We start from the raw sequence: 22,579 nt of genomic DNA on the forward strand, positions 1-22,579 counted from the left end.
TTGTTACTCAATTGAGTCAAATGTGTCATGAAGAATTATACTTCTGTTTGTGAAGTCTTGCTTCCATCTCCCAGGTGGATCGGTCCTTTGGTGATCTCTCCAATGTGACCGTGTACTGGGAGGTTGAGCCCGGCTCAGCAGGGGAACTCTTGAACCAGTCCGGTACCATCTCCTTTGGTGTCGGGCAGATGTCAGAAAGCATCATCATTACTGTGGCCCAGGATGAGGTCCCAGAGTTGGACAGGAATTTTACCGTGTCTTTGGTTAATGTGTCGCATGGCCGTCTGGGTGTCAAGACCTCTGTCACTCTGACTGTGCTCGCCAGTGACCACCCTTATGGCGTTTTTGTGTTCTCCAACACCACAAGGCCCGTCCGCCTCCCTGAGGGTGACTCGGCTGTTACCCTCAGCATACTGCGACAGAAAGGCTCCCTGGGAATGGTCTGTATTGTTTTTGTGACTGTTCTGAAACGACGTTTACTTTTTGACTCACCGTGTCATTTTCTTCACATTTACCAAGGTGCGAGTCACATTCAGGACACTAAAGGAAGCAGATCCGGCACCTTACAGGACACCCGGAGTGGGCCGAGCCACAGAAGTTCAAGACTTTGTTCCTCTGCTAGATTCGGTTGTTTTCTTGGCTAATCAAAGCAAAGCCAACATCACTGTCAGAGTGTTGGATGATGACGATCCAGAGAGAGACGAGTCTGTGTTTGTCCAGTTGATCAGCGTTCAACTCGTTGAAGGAGGGCAAGAGAGGCCCAGTAAGTCACAATATCACTGGAGAAAGAAAAAAAAAACAAGCACAATTAAACTTTCTCTTCATGTTTCTTTGCAGTTTCCAACTCCCCCTCACTTGGCCCAAAAGTGGAAATTGTAGCCCAGGTGATAGTGGAGGCCAGCGATGATGCCTTTGGCGTCCTTCAGCTGTCAGCTTCAGCTGTCAGTGTGGCTGAAGACTATGTTGGCCCTATCATAAACGTCACACGTGTCGGGGGGATATTTGCGGACGTATCGGTCAAGTTCAGAGCCGTACCGTTGACGGCCAGAGTCAGTAAGTTACTGGGCAGCAGTGTGAGCTATCACCATCGATTGTCGCCACGCTTCATTTGGATAAACGTGTTTCCTGCAGGCGAAGACTACAGCGTCGCCTCCACCGATGTCGTCCTTCTTGAAGGGGAATCCAGCAAATCGGTACCCATTTATGTAATTAACGATGTGGTCCCGGAGTTGGAGGAGACTCTCGTTGTCGAGTTGATCAATCAGACGACCGGAGGAGCTCTGCTTGGAGAGCTCACACGTGCCATTATCACCATTTTGCCTTCTGATGACCCTTTTGGTGCCTTTGGTTAGTTTTATTTTTTCCACATCTGATACTATTTGTATGTGTGGCTACAGAGTTTCTAACTACTTCTTGTCACGTCCAGTCTTCCATGCTGCTTCCGTCACCGTAGAGGAACCAGTGTCCAACTCCAATGAAGTTGCACTGCCGATAGTACGTCATGCCGGTACGATTGGGACCGTGGTTGTCCAATGGCAAGCCACTGTCAATGGTCAGCTGGCAGTGGGGGACATCAGACCCACATCGGGAGACCTGACCTTTGCTCCAGGAGAGACCTTGAAGACTCTCCGAGTGGAGGTTTTAGCGGATGAGGTTCCCGAAATCACTGAGGTCAAAACAAAAAAAAAATACCCAAATCAAATATCAGACAAATAATTGCCCCCACTCAAGTAATAAAACGTGTTGTATTGTGCCTCTGTTAGATCATCAAGATAGAACTCACCAGTGCCAGGAATGGTGGAAACCTCGGAGCCGATACGTTTGTTAATATTAAAGTGCCTGCCAACGACAATCCATACGGGACAGTTTACTTTGGGCAGTCTGTTTACCGCATCATGGAGCCACTGGAAGGAATCTTCAGAGCCAATATCACCGTCCAAAGAAGGTAGCTGCAATAAACGAAACACGTTTGCTTTTTTTGTGACTTTCGTAATCATCCCGTTGCTTGAATTTCAGCGACGGGCACTTTGGCCGTTTACGAATCCTGTACGGCACCTCACAGATCGACCCGGTCGAATCGGCTCAGGCTCAGGGCCGGAACCTGCTGACCTTCTTTGACATCCCAAAACCAGGGCTTCCAGTCACTCCCCCTCAGGGGTCATTTAACATCACCACTCTGCCTGACTCTTTGTCCGCCTGTGCTGCCGCATGCCTGAGAGAGCGTGCCTGCCAAGCCTTCTCCCTATCTTCAAACACAATCAAACCTTCCTGTACTTGGGTGACTTCAGGGGCGGATGAACTTGAAGCAACGTCTCGGGTCGTAACTTATGTGAAAAACGTGAGCGCCGCTGCCGACTTGTTCAGCAGCCAGGCCTCAGCGGGGAGCGACTACATCCCTGTCGCAGCTAAAAGTGCCTTCCTGGAGGACGGTTCAGGGGAAGCAAACCTCACTGTGCTCATTTTGACAGATACATTCCCTGAAATGGACGAAAGCTTTGCCATACAGATCTTAAAGGTATTTTGCATCATGCTATTAACGGTTCGGTTGAGTTTTTGACCCAATATATTGAATGTTGCAAAACCTCATACACAGGATAACAAATGTCTTGCCTCGTGTCATTTCAAGGTGGAGCTGCTGAATTTGACCGCAGACCAAAGGAACCTGCCCTCTATTGGCCAGCCAGATCAAGCGGTGGTCACCATCGGATTGAACGGGGATGCATTTGGCGTGTTTTTGATATACAGCGCCAGTTCCAATGCTACCAATAACGGGCTTTATGTTGAGGTTCATGAAGAGCCTTTAGTGGCAGTTCCTTTGGTCATTGAAAGGAGAGGAGGCAACTCGGGGATAGTCACTGTGGAGTGGGGATTTGTCGGAGGAAATGCCACGCCGGGTAGAGACTTCACTGGAACCGGGGGAACTCTGGTATTTGACGGTAGGGGGTCACTTGTTAATTTGCAATTGTATGCTGTGAGAATTGTCTTGAGCGTATTGCAAGTCGAGACAAATCATTTAGTTTAAAACCACTCCTTTTGGGACATGTCTGCAGGTGAAGTCAAGAAGACGATAGCCATTGTCATCAGAGACGATATTGAGCCAGAAGACGACGAGAGCCTCATGATTGGCCTTGTAAATACGGAGGGAGGAAGTCGTATCCTCCCCAGTTCGGACACTGTCCAGATTGTGATTCTGGCTAACGATAACGTGGCCGGCATTGTGGGATTCCATCCAGCATCGCGTTCGGTCATCGTCAGAGAGGGTGTGTAACCAGTTGCAACTCTTTGACAGTTAATTTGGACCTACTGTATGATTTTTTTTTTCTAGGTGAAATGTTGACCTTGTTGGTATTGAGGACCGCTCCAGGTCTCGGTAACGTCACGTTGGATTGGGTGATAAGAGGTCCCCTTGTAGACCGGACCTTCACTTATACTTCAGGCAGACTATTATTGAATGAGGTAAAACACTGCTCATAGTTTATAAGAAGACGGTCATGTTGTTGTGATATGATGCATCTTAATTCTTTGTTTCGCCAATATCCAACATGTTCTTTAATATCTCCTACAGGGACGGCTGAATGACACCATTGTTGTACAGCTTCTTGATGATGTCACACCAGAGGACAGAGCTGAATACAACGTTTTCTTGACCAACATCCAAACTTTTGGTTAGACGCGTGCACAGTCGATTTTGTATCAACGTTGGGATACGTACATTTGTGAAGGAAAGGATTCTACGAAACAGCAAAGCAATTCAGAATACCGTTTCTGTTTTGAAGGTGTTGCGGCGCCAGGCCACGCCACGTTTGACGTTCAGGGGACTGTGGCGTTGTTGACGGTGAACACCAGTGACGAGCCGTACGGGGTGCTGACCGTTGCGCCGTCATCCCTTAAGGTGACCACTGAGGAACGAGAGCACACCGTAAATATCTACATCAACAGGGAGTTCGGGATTTCAGGTCGGTTTGTCCTGTTTGAGATGATTCTGTGAAGTTGGGTTCCCGTGAGCACTATTTTCTGTATAATTGAACTGATGACAGATTTTTTTTTTTTTTTTTGCTCAGGTGCTCTGAATGTTACCTATGAGGTTCTCAAAGGGTCCCTGGAAGACCTGTCACAGGTCGAAGGGGCTCTAGCTGAGCCAGGAAAAGACTTCTTGGCAGAAACTGGTTCTGTGATTCTTCGGGAGGGTCAGGCGTCTGTTGCTATTCCTGTCACCGTCCTGGAGGTAAAAACAGACCGTATTCTTGAGGTTTGAAGGACACGTGCAACAAACCACGCGAAGATCAATCTGTGGTTGATAAAACTTGAAGATTCATGTTTTTGCAAGGATATCATATTAATTTGGAGCCTTTCTGTTTGTTTTATCAGGATGATATTCCAGAGTTGCAGGAATATTTCCTGGTCAATATTACATCTGCAGCACTCCTCACAACCCTCGCCACAGTTCCTCAACTCGGTATAAGACTGAATGGATGTTTTGTTGGGGTTGAAGTTTGTTCTTGTTTTGCCTCTTTACATTTTTGGGGGGGATATATTTGGCATGCTGTATTGTTGTCTGAATAACTTATACTTTCTCGCAATGTTCAGTACTTTCGACTGTGTGTGAGTAGAAATCGTGGATTGCACATGACTAGGTTATTTATGCCTAGCGTGTAAAGGGCTTCATATTAACACTGCAACGGAATCAGACTTAATTCCTGTATGTTTTTACGATGAGCAAACTGGTCATCGAGCAAACTGGTCATCGCATCTGCTGTAATTCACACCGTAATCGAGCTTATGAATGCGGGAGAAGTCAGAGTCAGAAATGGCCTGAGTTATGTGGTTTGGACAGTGAGTGATGCTTTCCATAAAAGAGGAATTATGTGGTCGAGATGAGAGCGGATTAACTAACCAAACGAAAACCAGAGTTGGCATCCCAGTCACTTGGACGATGAATGACTGTCGGGAAGTCCAACTTAAATATTGCTGCTGAAGGTCCTTTTAAGAGCTTCTCCAGTTTGCATTGTTTTGCAGCGATGCTAGAGTTCAAGATTTAAATGAACATTTCAACTAATCGTCCCTATTAATCCTCTTCATGTGTTATCCTGTGCCGTAGACACGCGGGGTTTGGTGGCCGAGGTCGTCATTGCTGCCAATGACGGAATTCGAGGAGTCATTGAATGGACAAACACCATGTAAGAAAGCACAATGCGTTCCTTCTGTTCTTATGCTCGAGTTCCAATTCAAACCAAGTTCCATGTTGAGATTTTTTTTTTGGTTTCTAGGTTTGAAGTGAATGAAACGTTAGGGATTTTGACCCTGGTGGCCTATAGGAACAAAGGCTCGTATGGGAACGTTTCTGTTTCCTTCTGTGCTCAAAATCTGGAGGCTCAGCAAGGCCTGGACTTCAACACCAGCGAAACGGTACAACCACGCAAACGGAGTGTAACACATGGATTCTCCTGAAGAGAATTTCCGGGATTATTTGCTTCGGCATGTTTTCTGTCCACTCAGGTGCTCTTTTTCGTCAGCGATGAAAAACACAAGTTTGTCGAGGTGCAGATCATCGACGACATCATTCCAGAGGGAGCCGAACGATTTCAGCTGATCCTGTCCAATCCATCACTTGGGCTTGAACTCGGCACCAATACCACCAGTTCGTATCTGATTAGTCCTCCCGATGGACGACGGCATAAGCCTCTCGTATTGACCTTTTATTCCTTTCTTTCATTTGTATTTCAGCCACAGTGACCATCCTGGCCAGCGACGATGGGCACGGTGTCTTATCTTTTAACACCAGCGAGACATTCTTCCTGAAGGAGCCCACATCTGAGTTGGCACTGAGCGAGAGCGTGGCCACCCTCTATGTGGTTCGGGACCCAGAGGAGGGTACCTTCGGTCCTGTGACTGTGCAGTTTTCCGTAACGGATTCCAATGGCACCCTTGCCAGTGGTGATCTCATCCCAGCCCAAGGGATTGTGGAATTGGAGGACGGCGTTAGGTTTAAGGTGAGCATAATTACGGACTGCTTTTTGGCTGGATGACCGATATAACGGTTTTCGTTTCAGTTACAGTGTTGATGAAATTTTCCTTGTGTTGTTCCAGACCCTGGAGATCCGAGCATTACTGGACGCCGAGCCCGAAGTGAATGAAACGTTCACGGTGAGCCTGTCCGACCCAACCGACGGTGCGCGTCTCGGCGATCGACTGCACATTGCCATCACCGTCCTCGAGAACCTTGCTCCTTCTGGCCTGTTCCGTATTGGACCCACTCTCGATAGGTCGGAAACCAATTCAGTCATTAATTATTTTGAACGCTGAAGGTTGGGTCACGTGCATTTATGTTTCCTGTGCAGAAGTAGCACACGCGTGGTGGCAAATGAAGGAGATGGAACCATCTTCCTCACAGTGTCTCGAAGTAATGGCTTGGAGTCTACTGTCAGCGTGGAGTGGGAGACGCAGTCCGACACAGCTGTTGCTCGAGGTGAAACCAATCAACATTTGCACCCAGAGTTAACCCAGAACCATAAACAACCCCTTTACCAAGCAAAGTCATTTGAACGCGTTCTTGTCCGTAATTGTGTCTTGAAGAGGGCCCTCTCCCGACGATGGGTTTATATCAGAGCTTTGAGGACAGCCCCACATCCACTTGGTGCTCTGTCCCCGGAATGCCAACCGCTCTTGCTGTAAGACTTGATAAGAGTCCCGCTGTGGGGTCATCTCACACATTGGCCACTCTTTATCAATGGCAAGGAGTGTTTGTGCCAGTAGAGGTAAATCATATGTACAGCTGTCCCAAAAGTCTCTTCACTGTCGACTTCCTTTTTTTTTCTATTCCGTTTCACGGATCATTGAGACAGACTCGAGGCCATCGGTATTTGACAGCTTCGGCTTTGCAGTTTTTGTAAGCGTACAACTCCCCAGATATGTTTCCGGACCGACTTCAGGTTGATTATCATGCCCCACTGTGGTGGGAGAACAGAAAGACTTGTTCTTAGGCGCCAATTTAATCTTGCAATATTGCTCCAGTGTCCAGACACGGGCAAGGAAATGATGTGCTGAAATGAAATGGAAAAAAATAAAACCTACAGTGACTTTTGGGACACACTGCCCCTTATATCTTCGATGTCCTGTACTAATCTGATGCTATAGGCAATGATTTCTCCTTACCGGCCTTCCAGTCTGCTCGGATTCAGGACCCAAGTTCCTGCGTTGGGTTTGTACTGAAAAACACCAGCTACATCGCCGTCACACATGGTGGCGCACCCTTCGCCCCTGCAGCCAACCTCAGCATCTTAAAGCTACACAGGGACTTCAATGTCACATTGGTTCGTACAACCGCCATTGCTGTTCTCGTCATTGTCTGCAAATTTGCTTTGATTGCGGTCTTCGTATATCTGCTGTCCTTAGGAACAAATCATAGGCGTGGAAGCTCTGGAAGTGAAGCACTTCTCAATTGACAACAGAGATTTTCTTGTGGCATCAAGTCAGGTGATGTCAAATGTCGTGATTTGCTCAAGTTATCCCATCCTGTTCTTGTGAGAGTCATTGAAGACCCCCCCCGCCCCCACTTCATGATACAGATATTTGTTTGGACCAGCGGCTCCTTCACCCTCCTGCAGACGCTTGACTTTCAAGAACATATCGTCAGTGTGACGCCATTCACCCACGCCGAAGCTCCTTATTTAGTAGTTTGCTTTAACAGTGAGACGAGAAGCTGCCTACTTCTTCACTGGACTGGCGGGAGCTTTGGGAATCCACAGCCCCTTCATATCACAGGCAGAGTCAGCCAAGTGGAGACGGTCCGGACAAAAGCGGATGACACTCTTTTGTTGGTGCTCCTTCAAGGTGATCTGTTTTTTGTTGGACTTGCACCGATTTCATATCATTGAATTTACATGATGACATGTTCATGATTCGACATAATTAAAGTTGTATATTGGGTATGTGTCATTTCTTCAGGTGTCCTTCCCTCCTGTGAAGTGCTCCTGTGGAGGTTAGGGCGGCATTTGCCTGAGTTGCAGCAGTCCATTACTCACCCAGGACTCACTTCAGTTCATCCGTTCACTACGCCCTCAGAACTCGGTAAGTGCTGAGCCGGCGATTCCAAGACGATGGCTTAAAAATGTGTGCCTCGTGATGTTCTCGGTATGTGACTTGTGACATGCTTCAATTCTCTCTTTCCCCCAGTTTACATTGTGCTCGCTGGTAGAAATAGCTCATCACTCTACTCCTGGCTGTCTGATGCCAACCTCTTCGCCATCATTTTGAAGGCACCACCAGCGATGAGATTCCTCTCCTTGAATGTCCCTTCCTTCAACACCACCAAGACACTCTTGGCTTCTTCTGAGGAGAACCGCTCCAGACTTTACTTGTTGAATTCTGTCTCCAATCGATCTGACTTCATACCCAGGTATTGTGTTTTGAGATCACTACTCTGACTACAAAGTCCAGTTCACTTCCACGTAACATTTTGATTGCATCCTTCCACCCCAGTTTTGGCGAGTTGCATTTCTTACCCGGCGACAGCGAGCTACAGATTGCGGTGAACGTCTTAGATGATGACGTTCCCGAAGAGCAGGAGTACTTTCAGGTCCGCCTGAAGAATCCAAAAGGCGGGGCAGAGATTGGATTTGGGGGTCAGGTGACCGTTGTGGTTCCGAGCAACGACAACGCCCACGGAGTCATTGGATTTGCGCAGGCAAGATCACAAACTCTGTGCTAACAAATGCCAGTGTTACATTTGTTGTATGTATGATTTGTTTCCTTTAACTCATTCACTCCCAAAGACGTTTTTAAACGTCTTTTCAGACGTGGTAATGAATGAGTTAAATATCATGATTATCATCCCTCAAGAGGAAATTGAACTTTCTACCCTTTCCAGAATTCTCTGTTTCTGGAGGTTGAGGAGCTGGAGCAGAATCATCAGATCTCCCTCACCGTGGAGAGGAGAAGGGGGACTTTTGGCCGACTAACCGTTCACTGGACTGCGAGTGGGAGTATGGCGGACATTTATCCCACTTCCGGAGTGGTGCGTGAATACCCCACAGTAATGTTCCACAACAATGTGTTAAGGGGAGTTTTTTTTTTTATACTTAGCCAAATGCTAAGATGGAGACATCTGAGGAAACTCAACTCCAAGTATCAAAGAGAATGATCTTTTTTTCCAGCCATAAAACATCAAATTACTTTTCTGCAATATGACAAAAAAAAGGTTTGGCCAATGCAGTTCTCACAAGCTATTTCATAATTTGTTTGTTTTGTCTTCATCGACGATAGAGAATGCTTTTCATCCAACTATGTACTAATATTTATGACTTTACAGCTGCGTTCGTTAGTGACCAACTATGTTCAGACTTACAAAGGAATGGAAACCCCGTCATAAACCAAAGACCCCCTTATAGTGACTGTGATAACATTTTTGTTATCCTACATTGTATCAATAACCCCCGAAACATAACATTGAGTATAAACTATATAAATCAGCATGTATTGTATTGTATTGTATTGTATTGTTTTGTAAAAACTACCAACCTGAAAAAGTTCTAACGCTGCGATGTCATCCTCATAGGTTACGTTCTCAGAGAGTCAGTCGGTTGCCATCATTCCACTGACTGTGCTAGCAGATGGCGCTGCAGAGCTCAAAGAGAATGTGATCATCACCCTCATGGATGTGACCACAGTGGAGCTGCGGGACGCACAACAGGCCGCCGTTATTGACCATGTGCGGGCGCGATCACTCCTCACCATCCTGCCAAATGGTTCCCCCTATGGGGTGATTGGATGGCATTTGGACTCTCAGATGACTCGAACACAAGAACCACCAGGTGAGCATTTGTCAGTGCATGCTGATTGTTGTGTGATGCCGAACCAAGAACATTTCTGTGCAGATATTTAGACTCAGCCAGCTCGATTGTATTAAGTGTTCACTAACAAGGAGAAATCGGATTATGTTTCTTAAGAAAAAAAAAGTACTTTGAGATTTACTGTAAAAGTTCTTTCAGCATTTCCAGGATATAGATAATCCGAGGTTTGCTTTAATCCATCTGGGAAGGCTGTCCAGATTAGTTTGAACCACATCGAGATAGGATTTTAACAATTCACATTTTGCAGGCTTTCCAGTCAATGTGACTTTGTCCATCGTACGGGAGCACGGCTCCTCTGGGGAGTTGGAAATACATTATGAGACCAGGCCAGCCTTGTACCAACTTCCATCCAACCAGGCCGCCGCAGGTCAGGATTACATGGCCAAAGATGACACCCTCATTATGACAGAAGGAGCAACTGTGGCCCTTGTGACCATCACAATCCTTCCAGTAAGAATCATTTGTGTCATAGAAGGAAAAAAAATAATACTTGATACTTGGTGATGAAAATATGTTTGTGCTTGTGTTTTGAAAGGATGACATCCCAGAATTGTCCGAGAGTTTCCTGGTAAATATCACCAGAGTGGCGCTAGTTAGCGGGCTAGCTGGAGCAGACGGGCCTTCTGTAAAGAGGCCAGGCATGGAAGTAGCTGAAGTAACCATCCAGGAAAATGACGACCCTCAAGGGATCTTGCAGTTCGTGACGCCGGGAGTAAGTTCAGGATTTGCCGCAGGACCGAGCCCTGGAATTGATTTGCTCTCTTGACACAAAATCTTAGGGTAACAACGTAGCAAGTCATAACTATCTTGACATGTAGCTTTATTATTATTTTTTAATCCTACTTTAGGATAGCCCTGGATTTATGGTGGCTTATGAGATGCCGGCACCTGACAACGTCCTCCACCTGACAATGGTGCGACTTGCCGGTGCAATTGGAAGACTGGTTGCCTACTGGGAGGCTGAGCCCCTCACTGCTGATCTGAATGATTTCAGCCCCTCGTCCGGTAACATCACCTTCCAAGATGGGCAGGTAAATGGACAGTCTCAAACGGGAGCTGTTTGACAAGTTCCTAATGGCTTTGTTTTTCTAGCGGAGGGCTACGATTGCTATCACCATCTTGGATGAGGACCGTGAGGAGGCTTTGGAGAAGTTCAAAGTAAAGTTACTGCGGGTGATTGGTGGCGCTCGACTCGGAAATGTGACCTCTGTCACGGTCAGCATTCCGGCCAATGACTCGCCTCAAGGACGATTTGGATTCCAACAGCTTGAGGTACAAACTAACGGCGCCACTCTTAAATAATGTCCTTGGTTGCCCCGGTGGTCCATCATTTTTTATTTTTTTTTAAATGTTGTTGTCGATTTCTCCCTTTCTCCTGTCTCCATGAATTTCGATTGACGGATGTGATGGTGGATGTCTTCAAAACTTTCATCCTCGCCAAGGTTACCGTGCGTGAGCCAGAGTTTGTTGATGATCCCGCTGCTGTCGCCCGACTAGCAGTGCTGCGCAGTGAAGGCGAGGGGGCTGTGACACTGGTGTGGCAGCTGGAAGGACAAACTCTTTGTGACCTTTCACCTCTCAATGGGACTATTTCCTTTAATGAGGTACAAATTATGAATATGTCATATGGTTGTAAATTGCCAGGAACATAAGAATAAACCGGCAATTTACAAAAGCTGCGTTTTCAATTGCACTTTCACACTTTTGGGATATGTCATGATTTTTTTGTTGACAATATTTGTATTGTTTTTTTCTGCACAGACATTTTATAACAAAACCAAATAAATGTTTATGGTTATGCTTCAGTTTTCCAAAATTCCCCGCTGAACTTCTAATGAAGATTTACTCCAAACTTCCCACCCCTTTGGAACACTGTTATGTACTTGCTACATTTAACTCCATTTGAGGGGGGGAAATATTAGCAAACCCGCGCCACAATGTTACAATACCGCAATACACCACTGTAAACTGCCATAACATCTTAATCATTTGGCTCTGTCATTTAAAAGTGGTTATTCTTTTATTATTATTATTATGATTATATTTTTTTATGAATGATGTGACGCATCTGTTCTGTTGACTTTTCAGACTGACTCCTTGAAGACATTTGTGATAAGGGCCCTTGCCGACAATGTACTTGAGGGAGATGAACACTTCACTGTCAAGCTCTTTCCTGCAAGTGACGGCGGTGCTGTCATTGACCCTTTCAGTGGTACTCAAAAAAATTGATCTCATTCTGCTACTGAGATCAACTGGATGACATCATTGGAGTCTTGCGTTTTCTCATTTTATACTCCAGGTTTGGCAACCGTCACTATCGTGGCAGACGAGGCCGCGCTGGGAATTGTAGGGCTGGCGGAATCCTCAAAGAGGATTTTCATCGGCGAACCGGATGGATTTTATAATGGCAGCGCTGTTGTCAAGTGAGATGAACACAACGGGAAGACGTATGACATCTCCCCAGGTCTTTGTGTAGAATTTAACGTGAACAAATAATGTGTTTCCTCCAGCCTTACCCGTGGGCCGGGTGTGTTCGGTGAAGTGCGGGTGCAGTGGAATATCGCTCCAGCTTTGGTCGCTGAATTTAAGAACATCTCTGGCTCAGTAACTATGAAAGACCAGCAATCTTTTGCTTCTTTCATTCTGGAGGTACGGGCCAATGTGGAGTCTGAGATTTTTTTCACCTCAACCACCGGCAATACGGTGATTTGTGTGAACTCTGTTGCGATCCCAGGCTGTGGATGATGCCTTTCCTGAGGAACGTCGCGATTTTCAATTAACGCTAACGTCCATGACCCCAGGACTGGAAATCAGCCCCACTGCACGACACGCCAGAATAACCATGGTAGCCAGCGACAGCCCTTACGGCTTGTTCTCTTTCACCCGGCAACAGATAAGCGCAATTGAGGAGGAGGAAACTGTAAGTACATGCTGTAAGTACAGCATCAAAATGATCCAAACGTTGCCATTGTCACCACTATTGGACTTTTGCTTCTCTCCCCACCACCACCAACACACACACACACACTAAAATTAGTTCATTGAAAATTTGAAAACATTTATGGTTACTCGTGACTCTTTTCTTTCAGGTGAATGTGACTATTAATCGCACTTTGGGCAGTTTGAGAAGTGTGTGGGTCACCTACCAGACCTCAGGCAACACAGCAGTTAGTGGCGAGGACTTTGCTTCTGCCTCGGGACGGCTGCTCTTTGCCCCAGGTCTGACATCACAACATTTTTCCGTGCGTATCCATGACGACAGTCTCCCAGAGGGGCCTGAGATGTTCTACGTCAACATTACTGATGTGGATCTCGTCGATGTCAGGTACAAATGACATGGCCATCGCGATATAGAAGAAAATTGATTGATGTCTCTGCGTGACACATTTCTTCTTTGCCTTTTAAAACTATCTCTGTCTCCACCTATTGGTCAGTGATGTGGATTACACAGTGAAGGAGTCAGGTCTCCAGCTGGACCAGCCCCCATCCATCGGTGACATCTCATCTCTTGCTATTGTAATACTGAAGAATGACAACGCCGAGGGCATCTTAGAATTCAGCCATGACCACGTCAACATGACGAGTGAGTCGAAATTCAGGTGCCTTGACGTTTTGAGTCATTTCAATGTGTGTTCAGAAAAGTCTCATTTCCGCCTTCTTGCCGCCTCTCTTTCAGTTGAGGAGGATGCAGGCACTTTGTTGATCCCAGTGGTGAGGACAGCGGGTTCTTTTGGAACCGTCTCAGTGGGATACATTTCCAGAGGCCTGAGTGCGACTCCTGGTCTTGACTACGTTGCAACCAATGGCTCGGTGACGTTCGTCGAGGGCCAGCGAACCGCTGTTGTCAATGTTACTATTTTAGATGACGCGCAAAGGTGTGAACCTTCGTATTGAACAGAGGTGAGGAAATTTAGTCCTGATGATTGAGGTTTGGAATGATCTGTGATAGCGAATATGCAGAGATGTTCGAGATCTCGCTGATCGGAACCACGGGGGGAGCAGTACTCGGCTCTCACACAGTCGTCAGTGTGACCATCAACAAGAGCGACTCTCCGGGCGGTGTGGTGCGCTTCCTCAACGAAAGCCTAATCGCCATCAACAACCCAGATGACACTCGACAACTCACGCTGGTCTTGGAGAGGGCGGGGGGCCTTTTGGGCCCTGCGACGGTACCACAAAAACATGTCTCATCTCACCCGCTCTTCCTGAATCCTAATTGTGTTTTCATCTTCAGGTTGCTTGGATGATCCTCGGTCCGAACGGCAGAGAGCCTCTCCTTCCATTCAATACAGACATCCGAGAGCCCTTGAGTGGGACTTTTGTCTTCGGTGACGGGGAGGACGGCACGCGCACCATTGCGCTTCGGATCCTCCCGCATGGGGAAGTGGAGGTGGAAGAAAAATTTGTCATCGAGCTGAGCCTTCTTTCTGGGGACGTGGACATCGACCCTCAGGCTGGATCCATCATACTGAAGGTTTTGTTTTGTTTTTTATTAATTGTACCAGATTTGAAATGGAAACGCAACACCAGAGCACTTTTTACATTTTTTTGTTTGCTTCCAGATTGAAAAGTTTGGGGACCCAAATGGCGTCCTGAAATTCACAGAGGAAGCACTTGAAGAACATGTCTACAACGAACCCACAGAAGCAGACGGTCCACTCAACATCTCTTTGCACGTAACACGCCGAGAGGGAGTCCTGGGTAACGTTACGGTAAAATCCTTTTGCTCAAATCGGGCGCAGTTAAGATGGAATGCATCCATAAATGTCTCCCTTAATTCATGCGCTCCATGAAACGGCGCAACTCTTATATTTCAGGTTCACTGGCAGATACAGTCTGACTTTGACTTAGCCGCTGACTTTTGGGGACTTTCTGGCTCGGTGCTAATCATGGAAGGCCAACGGGAGGCAGAAATAGCCGTGAGCCTGATGCCTGACAATGTGCCAGAACTGGAGGAGATCTACACTATTCAACTGACAGCAGTGGAAGGTGGCGCCACCCTGGACGCCAATTCATTCCTTTTACGGACTCACATTAGGTCGGTCGTGTGATTATACTGATTTTTCAGGGTTGAAAATCCAACTTTTCATCCAATTATAATCCATCTCCTTCCTCCTTTAGGGTACATGCTAATGATGACCCGCACGGCGTTTTCTCCTTGCAACCCGAGCAGCAGTCTTTGTTTGTCGAAAGGTCGGGGGCGGAGGTCCGTAGAGTTCTGGTTCTGAACGCCACTCGGGTGGCGGGGCTGTTTGGCGATGTCAACGTGGGCTTCAGGATCACCGGTGGGACGGGGCAGATGACTGCCACGGGCACGTTCGTGGGAGGACAAAGCGAAGGGCAACTGTTTTTCGCTGAAGGACAAGTGTTCAGTACCGTCACGTTACACGTCAGCAGCCAGGTTAGAATTGGCGGGATTTCTCATGAGCTTAAAATCGAAACGAAAAATACAGTTGCGGCTCACTGGCCGGACATTGTACAAGCCACTGCTTTTTTTTTTTTTGGCAGGTCTTTTTGCCTGTGGGTGGGAGTTTCATCGTAGAGCTAACGCATGTAAGAATGGTCAGTCCTTTACTTGGCACACCGCCGCTCCTCAGTCACGAGTCGTCTGTTGCCAGGGTGATTTTGCCAGAGGAAGCTGCCAGCTCAGAGGTGAGTATCGCCTTTTTGAGAAAGTATTCCGCCAGTGTCACAGAATAGATACAAGTATTATTCTTTTGTTTCACGTATGCTCTGCAGGTGGGTTTCGCCTCCCTGGCTTTATTTGTTTCAAATGTCGATGCAGGGAAATGTGAGGCAAAGGTGACCCGAAGCGGGTTGTTTGGGGATATCAGTGTCCAGTGGAGAGCGGGGTATCCTTCAGGACAGTCTCCGCCCGGTTTTAGAATCGGAACGATGGTGCCAAATTCGGGTAACGAATCCAGACTGGAGAATGGATGACTTGGATGACAAGAATATGATTGATTGAAATGCGCTTCATTGGTCATGTTTTCAGGTTCACTGGCCTTCTCCCATGGGGAGAGGACAAAGACGATACCTCTGACAGCCATTGCTGACGCATCCGAGCCAGCTGCACATGCGTTATACCTCACGGGGGCCACCTCTGGCACTGCTGCGGGCGGCCATGTCAAGCTCAGGTAAGACTTTTAGAACTGAGTGGGACTTGTGTAAAACCGAAGCCTGAAAACTCGAATCTTAACGCAAGTTTGAAATAAAAGGCTGCATCGGCCGGTTATTTTTCATTCATTCATTCATTCATTCATTCATTCATCTTCCGAGCCGCTTGATCCTCACTCGGGTCGCGGGGGGTGCTGGAGCCTATCCCAGCTGTCTTCGGGCAGCAGGCGGGGGACACCCTGAATTGGTTGCCAGCCAATCACAGGGCACACAGAGACGAACAACCATCCACGCTCACACTCACACCTAGGGACAATTTAGAGTGTTCAATCAGCCTGCCATGCATGTTTTTGGAATGTGGGAGGAAACCGGAGCACCCGGAGAAAACCCACGCAGGCCCGGGGAGAACATGCAAACTCCACACAGGGAGGCCGGAGCTGGAATCGAACCCGGTACCTCTGCACTGTGAAGCCCACGTGCTAACCACTGGACTACCGGGGCGCCGCCGGTTATTTTAATGAATGCAAATCTACACCCTAAGCATGCCATATCGAATGCATGACTCTCTCCGCACAGGTCAGGATTCACTTTGGCGGAAGTGGAGCCGCTGGGAATCTACCAGTTTGCGCCAGAATCCCGCAAACTGGTCATCGAGGAGGACGATCGGACCATAACACTCTATGTCCAGAGGCTCTACGGTTCTCGCAGCAACAGCACCCGCCTGTCCTACACGACAATAGCTGGCAGTGCGGCCGCAGAAGTTGATTTCATCGCCATGCCAGAGGGCCGTTTGGCTTTTGACTCGCCGCGTCAAATCAACAGTTCCCTGCAGCTGTCGATCCTGGATGACTCCGTCTCGGAGCCGGATGAATATTTTCACGTCAACCTTACTGACGTTGAGATTCTTACTCCAAACTCGGTTTGGGCAGATGTCTTTCCTCGAATCAACCCATCACACGGTCTGGCAACTATCACCATTCTGGCAAGCGACGTGAACAGCGGAGTGCTGAGTATAGGTCCCGGACTGGTCCAAGTACTCGAGGACAAGGATGAAGAGAGTCCACAGGAGCGAAGGGTTCTCCTCAGAGTGCGCAGGTCAGACGGTGTGGCTGGAGACGTACAAGTTAAGCTCCAAGCGTACGGAGGTACTTTGACTGGCTTCGGCGATCATTTCGAAATGAAAAAATGACACACTTTGGATTCATTTGCACAACTTTGAAACATTTCTCCAGACGGAAGCGCGGCACCGTTCCCTTTCGCGCTGGAGCCTGCTGGGCCTCTAGCGAAGGAGAATCAGGACTTCCACTTGGAGTCCAGTATTGTGCGCTTGCCGGCCGGTCAGAATGAGACAGAGGTGATTCTTTTCATCCTGGATGATTCTGAACCGGAAGGACAGGAGGTGTTCTTTATCTACCTCAGCGATCCTGAAGGCGGGGCACGGATCACCGATAGTCAACGGCAAGGCTTTGGGGCATTCTCCAAAATCACCATTCTTGGTAAGATAAATAAAATGTGCTCACTTCAATTGTATGCAGAAGAATATCTTTGAAAAAAATGCAGATGGTGCACGCTGCGTTTACTAACTTGTACAGTGTGCCCTATGCTGTGTTTCACTCATTATTAGACTAAATTAGCCACATGTGCCAGTGGATGTTCCGTCCCACTTTCATTGATTAAGGTTGATTGGCTGTTTTGTATTAAGACACTGCTAATCTAATCGAATCCCCAGGTGTTATTTGTCATTTCCTCTCAATCGGTGACTGCAATGATTGGATCGGTCGATTTTCCTGCATGCGGTGGATTGCAAAATAGCTGTACTGCAATGATAAAAAAAAAATATATATTGTATCTATTATTTTGGTTTGTCGGCAAGCAGATCCAGATGGAATATTGTATTACATGTTTTGCATCGTTTTCTTCGTGCATAACAGGTAGTGACTTCCATAACGGTATAGTAGGCTTCAGTCACGATTCTCTGACGGGCCAGGTTCTGGATGAAGATTCGGAGAACAAAACAATTCAGCTGTATGTTCAGAGGCAGCCAAACAGGTAGTCGATTGTCCGCCGTTAAATACGGGTCAACAATTATGCATTCGTTTGACGGTAAATGCCCTTTTCTTTCCATGCTCAGAGCCTTTGAAGATGTGCAGGTTTTCTGGAGAGTTACTTTGAACAAAGCGCCGCCGACTCTTGTCAGCAGTGGAGTCAACCTGACCAAAGAGCTCGTGCGCACTTCCGGATTTGTCGTATGTCGGAAAGGAGAGATCATGTGTGCTTTAACTTTGGAGACCCGAGATGATGACGTGAGACCCAATATTGATCTTTTCCGAGATTGCTTTACATTTTAGTCAAGTCAACAAAAACCAAACTACGATCCATGTGTTGCCATAGGAACCGGAGTACAACGCTTGGTTCTTCGTGGAAGTTTTCCAGGTGGGCTCAGGCGCCACCATTAACGAGACCAGCCGATTTGCCAACGTCACTTTGGCAGAGAGTGACGACCCGCGAGGCGTCGTGTACTTCGACGTCAGCCACAGGTTTCCCGCTGCCACTCCGACAACCTCGAAGCTCAGTCTCCAGCTGTACAGAAGAGCAAGCGCGGCTTCGAGCATGTCTGTACGGTATCGAACACTGGTATGATACAGTTATATGGATTTTATGCATTCCCTCATTTTTCAATTTCACAACATCCCTCAAATTCCCTTTTGACTCGAATACACTCGACCAACGCAGAGACTTTGTCGTCCAGCACTTCCACTTTGTCATATTGGAGATTAAAGGCAAAAAAGTGCACTCACCAAAATCAAAACCTCACACTGAACACACACGGTGGTGCCGTGTTGCTTTCATCTTCTCAACTTTTATCAGTGGCTGATAAGAGCTTTGGTTTGAGACAAAAGCTTTGCTCCATCTACCTCATTTTGTCTACTTCATGTTTTCAACTGAACCAAATGCATGCGCGGAATCAAACGAGAAGACTCGTGTGCGTGTTGTTGTTGTTGTTGTTGTTTTGACCTGCATTTCAAAGCAAGTACCGACAGTGCTGGGGAGCTGACTTTATTGTGCCGATGTTGAGCGAAATGAAGGCGTTGCTGTTACATATTGCCATTATAGTCCCGTGTTATTCTGCAAACTAAAAATGCTAAATACTCCAATATGACAATACAATAGTAGAATCGTACATAAGACATGCAGTGAATAACATTAATGAATAAATGGCACCATATTCGTCGGATAATCTTTAATTGTTTTTTCAGAATGAATATTTTGTGTGAAAATATTTTTATAATTTATAATCTTTTTTTCTTCTTTCTACCCACAATCTTGCTGCTGTAGACTGTAAATTTCCCCTATGTGGGACAAATAAAGGATATTTTCATCTTAAATGTTGTCCTGCAAAGTGGCCATTGAGATTTGTGACTATCTACAAATTGTTAAACCACACAAACAGTCAGTCATCATAGTTCTGAAAATGCTTGTTGCGTTTGTGGGAAATGGCTAAAAAAAGTTTACCGGTACTTTTCAAAGAGGGTGTAGTCAAGAATGTAGAGCACCGTTAATGAATACGGCAAAAAATAACACAATGACTCGCTATGACAAATGACTCCCTTTTTCCAAGACGATAGAAAGAAATTCAGATAAATATGAATTTAAAAAAATGGGTGGATGACATAAATCTCTTTAATTTTAACTCCAACTCACCGATCTCTTTCCCCTACAGGAGCTTTCAAGGGAGGAGGTGCTCGGACCATTTCTGATCCATCCCGCTAAAGAAGGTTTAGATTTCCCTCAGCAGGAGGGCGAGCTGACCTTTGACCCGGGTCACCAAAACACATCCGTAGACATTTATCTAACCCCTGACCTGCCGTCGTCTTCCCCCCGACCGAAGCGCTTCCAAGTGGAGCTGTTCAATGCTACGGGGGGCGCCAGAGTGCACCCTGACTTCGGCCTGGCGAGCGTGACCCTTGTGTCAAATGTCGCCAGTGCGGCCATGTGGGCCTTCGTTGGGAAGTTGCATCGACCGCTCGACCCAGCAACACTCAACCAGGTGCTGCGAGGGCTCATCGATCGCACCGCCTCCGTGCTGTCCCGAGAGGAGCTGACTGCTGTCCTTGAAGCTCTGGAGAAGGTGCGCACGTTCGACAACTGGTTTCGAACCAGTGCACTTTGGCAGAAATCATGAGCTCACATCATTGGACCCCCAAAAATCAAGACCTGTTCAACAAATTTTTGATGCTGTGCTGCTTTGCCTGAACTAGCTGCTGGCGGTGTTCGACAGAGCATCAATTGGTTCAAGCACCCACAACTTGACCTATGACCTACTGTGTGCCTTGGCCAACCCCAGTCGAACCGACACACGGGGCCTCAGCCACCTTGCGGAAGTGGCTGAACGATTCGCATTCTCCATCATCCCACGCAGCCACTGTGACATGTGAGCATACCTTTCTACTTCCCTAAATCCGTAATTCATCACCAAACTTGAGCCCAGCCTGGAACCAGCCTTAAAATGTGTCTTCTTTTCCAAATAATGCATCTCTCTCTCTTTTTTTTCCTCCAGCGGGGGCACCATCTTGGACACATGTGCACACATGTCCGTCTCTGCCTTCCAGTGGTATCCCACACAAATCAATGGACACAAATTCCGTGGTCGAAATGGAGATTTCTTCCAGCTTCCTGATACTTTGCTGGCAGTGCCGGCCGTCTCCACCCCTGACTGCGGCAACCTCAGCCGTATTCAGCTGACAGAGTTTCGAAACGACCTTTGGTTTGTCACCAATGCTACAACAAATGCTCTCAATGGAAAGGTTGGGATTTAAAAATCGCTCTGTTGCATTTTAACCAGCAGGTGGCAGTATTATCCTGTCAAAATATAGTTTAACCAATTTGGCAATGCATCTTCTGTTCGTGTGTAGGTTTTCTCCGTCAGCCTACAGGACAGTAAGTCAAGACCCCTCAGAGATGGTATCGAGGTGATATATCGTATCCACACTTCTGGTCATCCACTTCAACCAGGGCGATCGATGTGCTTTCTCTGGAATCAGACCACTGCAAGGTAGCACACCACAGAAGGGATAGTCGACCCCTTGGCAACCACAACGCCTTCATACTCTCGGCTCCGCACGGATGCATGAAGACTTTCGTTGCTCCACAGCACATTAACTTGACTGCAACCAGCAGAGACACTCAAAATTGACATTATGGTCTATAAAAGAATTAATATGGCGTCAGCTACGAGAAGTTGGACTGCATGCGAGTCGACAACTCCTCCAGTACTCCTGCAAGAAGTAATCTATAAAGTGACTCTTCATATTCCCAAAAAGTGAGCAAGGAAAATAAATAACAGGCCCGTCCCTAATCCAAATAATCTGTAAAGCCGCTGCCGTGTGCTTCCCTTTATCTGTCATCCTCACATATTTGGCCAAGGTCAACTTCTTAAGGGCGTCGTCCGCAGAGACTGAGGACACTCTGCATTTGTTTGCAACTCTGAAGCCTCCCACTCACCTTGAGTTTAATGAGGACATTCTGGAGGTCTACATCGGGGCTTAGAGGTTTGGCAGGTTCGGCTTTGCTGGAACCGCTCCCTGTACAATGTTAGTGCAATAATCACACTGCTGAGCGATTGGATTGAGAGAGTCATGGACGGGGAAAGGACACAAAACCCTCAGCGGAACAGCTGACCTTATACCTGACCGCTATCTTAAATCAACTGGATTGCAATGCTCAAATATCTGTGACCTAGTTTTGTTATGTTGTTGATTTCCTGTCTGTCTTCTCGATGGTCTAGCTGGTCATCGGATGGTCAGCACTGCAGGGTTGTGAAAGAGAGCGGGAGCTACGTGGAGTGCGCCTGCTCTCATTTGTCGATCTACACGGCCTATGCGGAGTTTGCCCCCCTTGCATCATATAACCGGGCCTTCTATGCCTCCGGGTTCATCTGCATATCAGGTACACCTCATCACCACAGCAATGACTCGTGATGAATTAAGAAGAATATCTCATTAGATGGCGGCCCGGTAGTCCAGTGGTTAGCACGTCGGCTTCACAGTGCAGAGGTACCGGGTTCGATTCCAGCTCCGGCCTCCCTGTGTGGAGTTTGCATGTTCTCCCCGGGCCTGCGTGGGTTTTCTCCGGGTGCTCCGGTTTCCTCCCACATTCCAAAAATATGCATGGCAGGCTGATTGAACACTCTAAATTGTCCCTAGGTGTGAGTGTGAGTGCGAATGGTTGTTCATCTCTGTGTGCCCTGCGATTGGCTGGCAACCGATTCAGGGTGTCCCCCGCCTACTGCCCGGTGACGGCTGGGATGGGCTCCAGCACCCCCCGCGTCCCTAGTGAGGATCAAGCGGTACGGAAGATGAATGAATGAATGAATCTCATTAGATGGTCATGATTGTTAAAAAGAGTCTTTTTTTTTTAATCTGAATTTCAGACATACAGGGATTTATTTTTACCATTTGTGTCATTTTGGCATCAGTGGAACTGTCCGCCCACCAAGACTCTGAATAAGACCACCGTCTGTTCTGTCCTCTCTTAACCAGGATGCAATCTGATGACTGAAAACCAAATTTGAATATTTTTGTTATTGTTGTTTTTTGTTGTTGTTGTTTTAGCCA

General features: G+C 47.1%; 1 protein-coding gene across 2 annotated transcripts in view; it reads left to right on the forward strand.

The window, feature by feature from the left end:
• The window catches only part of adgrv1 (adhesion G protein-coupled receptor V1), an 89,354-nt gene that overhangs the window by 31,879 nt on the left and 34,896 nt on the right, over window positions 1-22,579 (forward strand). Inside the window, exons 29-87 of one of the 2 annotated variants that reach the window (XM_052067342.1) lie at window positions 75-440; window positions 520-763; window positions 838-1,053; window positions 1,132-1,347; window positions 1,427-1,671; window positions 1,764-1,945; window positions 2,017-2,515; window positions 2,627-2,936; window positions 3,051-3,260; window positions 3,326-3,456; window positions 3,566-3,665; window positions 3,777-3,956; window positions 4,062-4,225; window positions 4,369-4,456; window positions 5,099-5,177; window positions 5,268-5,406; window positions 5,497-5,638; window positions 5,725-5,990; window positions 6,088-6,263; window positions 6,339-6,466; window positions 6,574-6,755; window positions 7,164-7,310; window positions 7,393-7,473; window positions 7,566-7,830; window positions 7,945-8,067; window positions 8,173-8,395; window positions 8,479-8,683; window positions 8,867-9,013; window positions 9,554-9,809; window positions 10,096-10,298; window positions 10,384-10,560; window positions 10,697-10,879; window positions 10,941-11,120; window positions 11,291-11,452; window positions 11,937-12,060; window positions 12,148-12,271; window positions 12,359-12,497; window positions 12,583-12,768; window positions 12,938-13,173; window positions 13,283-13,431; window positions 13,525-13,723; window positions 13,798-14,017; window positions 14,083-14,322; window positions 14,411-14,560; window positions 14,666-14,886; window positions 14,970-15,249; window positions 15,357-15,500; window positions 15,588-15,759; window positions 15,844-15,985; window positions 16,542-17,110; window positions 17,198-17,461; window positions 17,897-18,014; window positions 18,097-18,268; window positions 18,357-18,599; window positions 19,687-20,094; window positions 20,225-20,397; window positions 20,524-20,770; window positions 20,879-21,018; window positions 21,751-21,911. In XM_052067342.1, the coding sequence (XP_051923302.1) occupies window positions 75-440; window positions 520-763; window positions 838-1,053; window positions 1,132-1,347; window positions 1,427-1,671; window positions 1,764-1,945; window positions 2,017-2,515; window positions 2,627-2,936; window positions 3,051-3,260; window positions 3,326-3,456; window positions 3,566-3,665; window positions 3,777-3,956; window positions 4,062-4,225; window positions 4,369-4,456; window positions 5,099-5,177; window positions 5,268-5,406; window positions 5,497-5,638; window positions 5,725-5,990; window positions 6,088-6,263; window positions 6,339-6,466; window positions 6,574-6,755; window positions 7,164-7,310; window positions 7,393-7,473; window positions 7,566-7,830; window positions 7,945-8,067; window positions 8,173-8,395; window positions 8,479-8,683; window positions 8,867-9,013; window positions 9,554-9,809; window positions 10,096-10,298; window positions 10,384-10,560; window positions 10,697-10,879; window positions 10,941-11,120; window positions 11,291-11,452; window positions 11,937-12,060; window positions 12,148-12,271; window positions 12,359-12,497; window positions 12,583-12,768; window positions 12,938-13,173; window positions 13,283-13,431; window positions 13,525-13,723; window positions 13,798-14,017; window positions 14,083-14,322; window positions 14,411-14,560; window positions 14,666-14,886; window positions 14,970-15,249; window positions 15,357-15,500; window positions 15,588-15,759; window positions 15,844-15,985; window positions 16,542-17,110; window positions 17,198-17,461; window positions 17,897-18,014; window positions 18,097-18,268; window positions 18,357-18,599; window positions 19,687-20,094; window positions 20,225-20,397; window positions 20,524-20,770; window positions 20,879-21,018; window positions 21,751-21,911 (11,836 nt within the window). Of the gene's footprint in view, window positions 1-74; window positions 441-519; window positions 764-837; window positions 1,054-1,131; window positions 1,348-1,426; window positions 1,672-1,763; window positions 1,946-2,016; window positions 2,516-2,626; window positions 2,937-3,050; window positions 3,261-3,325; window positions 3,457-3,565; window positions 3,666-3,776; window positions 3,957-4,061; window positions 4,226-4,368; window positions 4,457-5,098; window positions 5,178-5,267; window positions 5,407-5,496; window positions 5,639-5,724; window positions 5,991-6,087; window positions 6,264-6,338; window positions 6,467-6,573; window positions 6,756-7,163; window positions 7,311-7,392; window positions 7,474-7,565; window positions 7,831-7,944; window positions 8,068-8,172; window positions 8,396-8,478; window positions 8,684-8,866; window positions 9,014-9,553; window positions 9,810-10,095; window positions 10,299-10,383; window positions 10,561-10,696; window positions 10,880-10,940; window positions 11,121-11,290; window positions 11,453-11,936; window positions 12,061-12,147; window positions 12,272-12,358; window positions 12,498-12,582; window positions 12,769-12,937; window positions 13,174-13,282; window positions 13,432-13,524; window positions 13,724-13,797; window positions 14,018-14,082; window positions 14,323-14,410; window positions 14,561-14,665; window positions 14,887-14,969; window positions 15,250-15,356; window positions 15,501-15,587; window positions 15,760-15,843; window positions 15,986-16,541; window positions 17,111-17,197; window positions 17,462-17,896; window positions 18,015-18,096; window positions 18,269-18,356; window positions 18,600-19,686; window positions 20,095-20,224; window positions 20,398-20,523; window positions 20,771-20,878; window positions 21,019-21,750; window positions 21,912-22,579 lie in introns of those variants that run through there. The other variant, XR_007962634.1, reaches the window with a different exon arrangement.

This window comes from Hippocampus zosterae, chromosome 6 (genome assembly GCF_025434085.1).
Source record: "Hippocampus zosterae strain Florida chromosome 6, ASM2543408v3, whole genome shotgun sequence".
Lineage (NCBI taxonomy): Eukaryota > Metazoa > Chordata > Actinopteri > Syngnathiformes > Syngnathidae > Hippocampus > Hippocampus zosterae.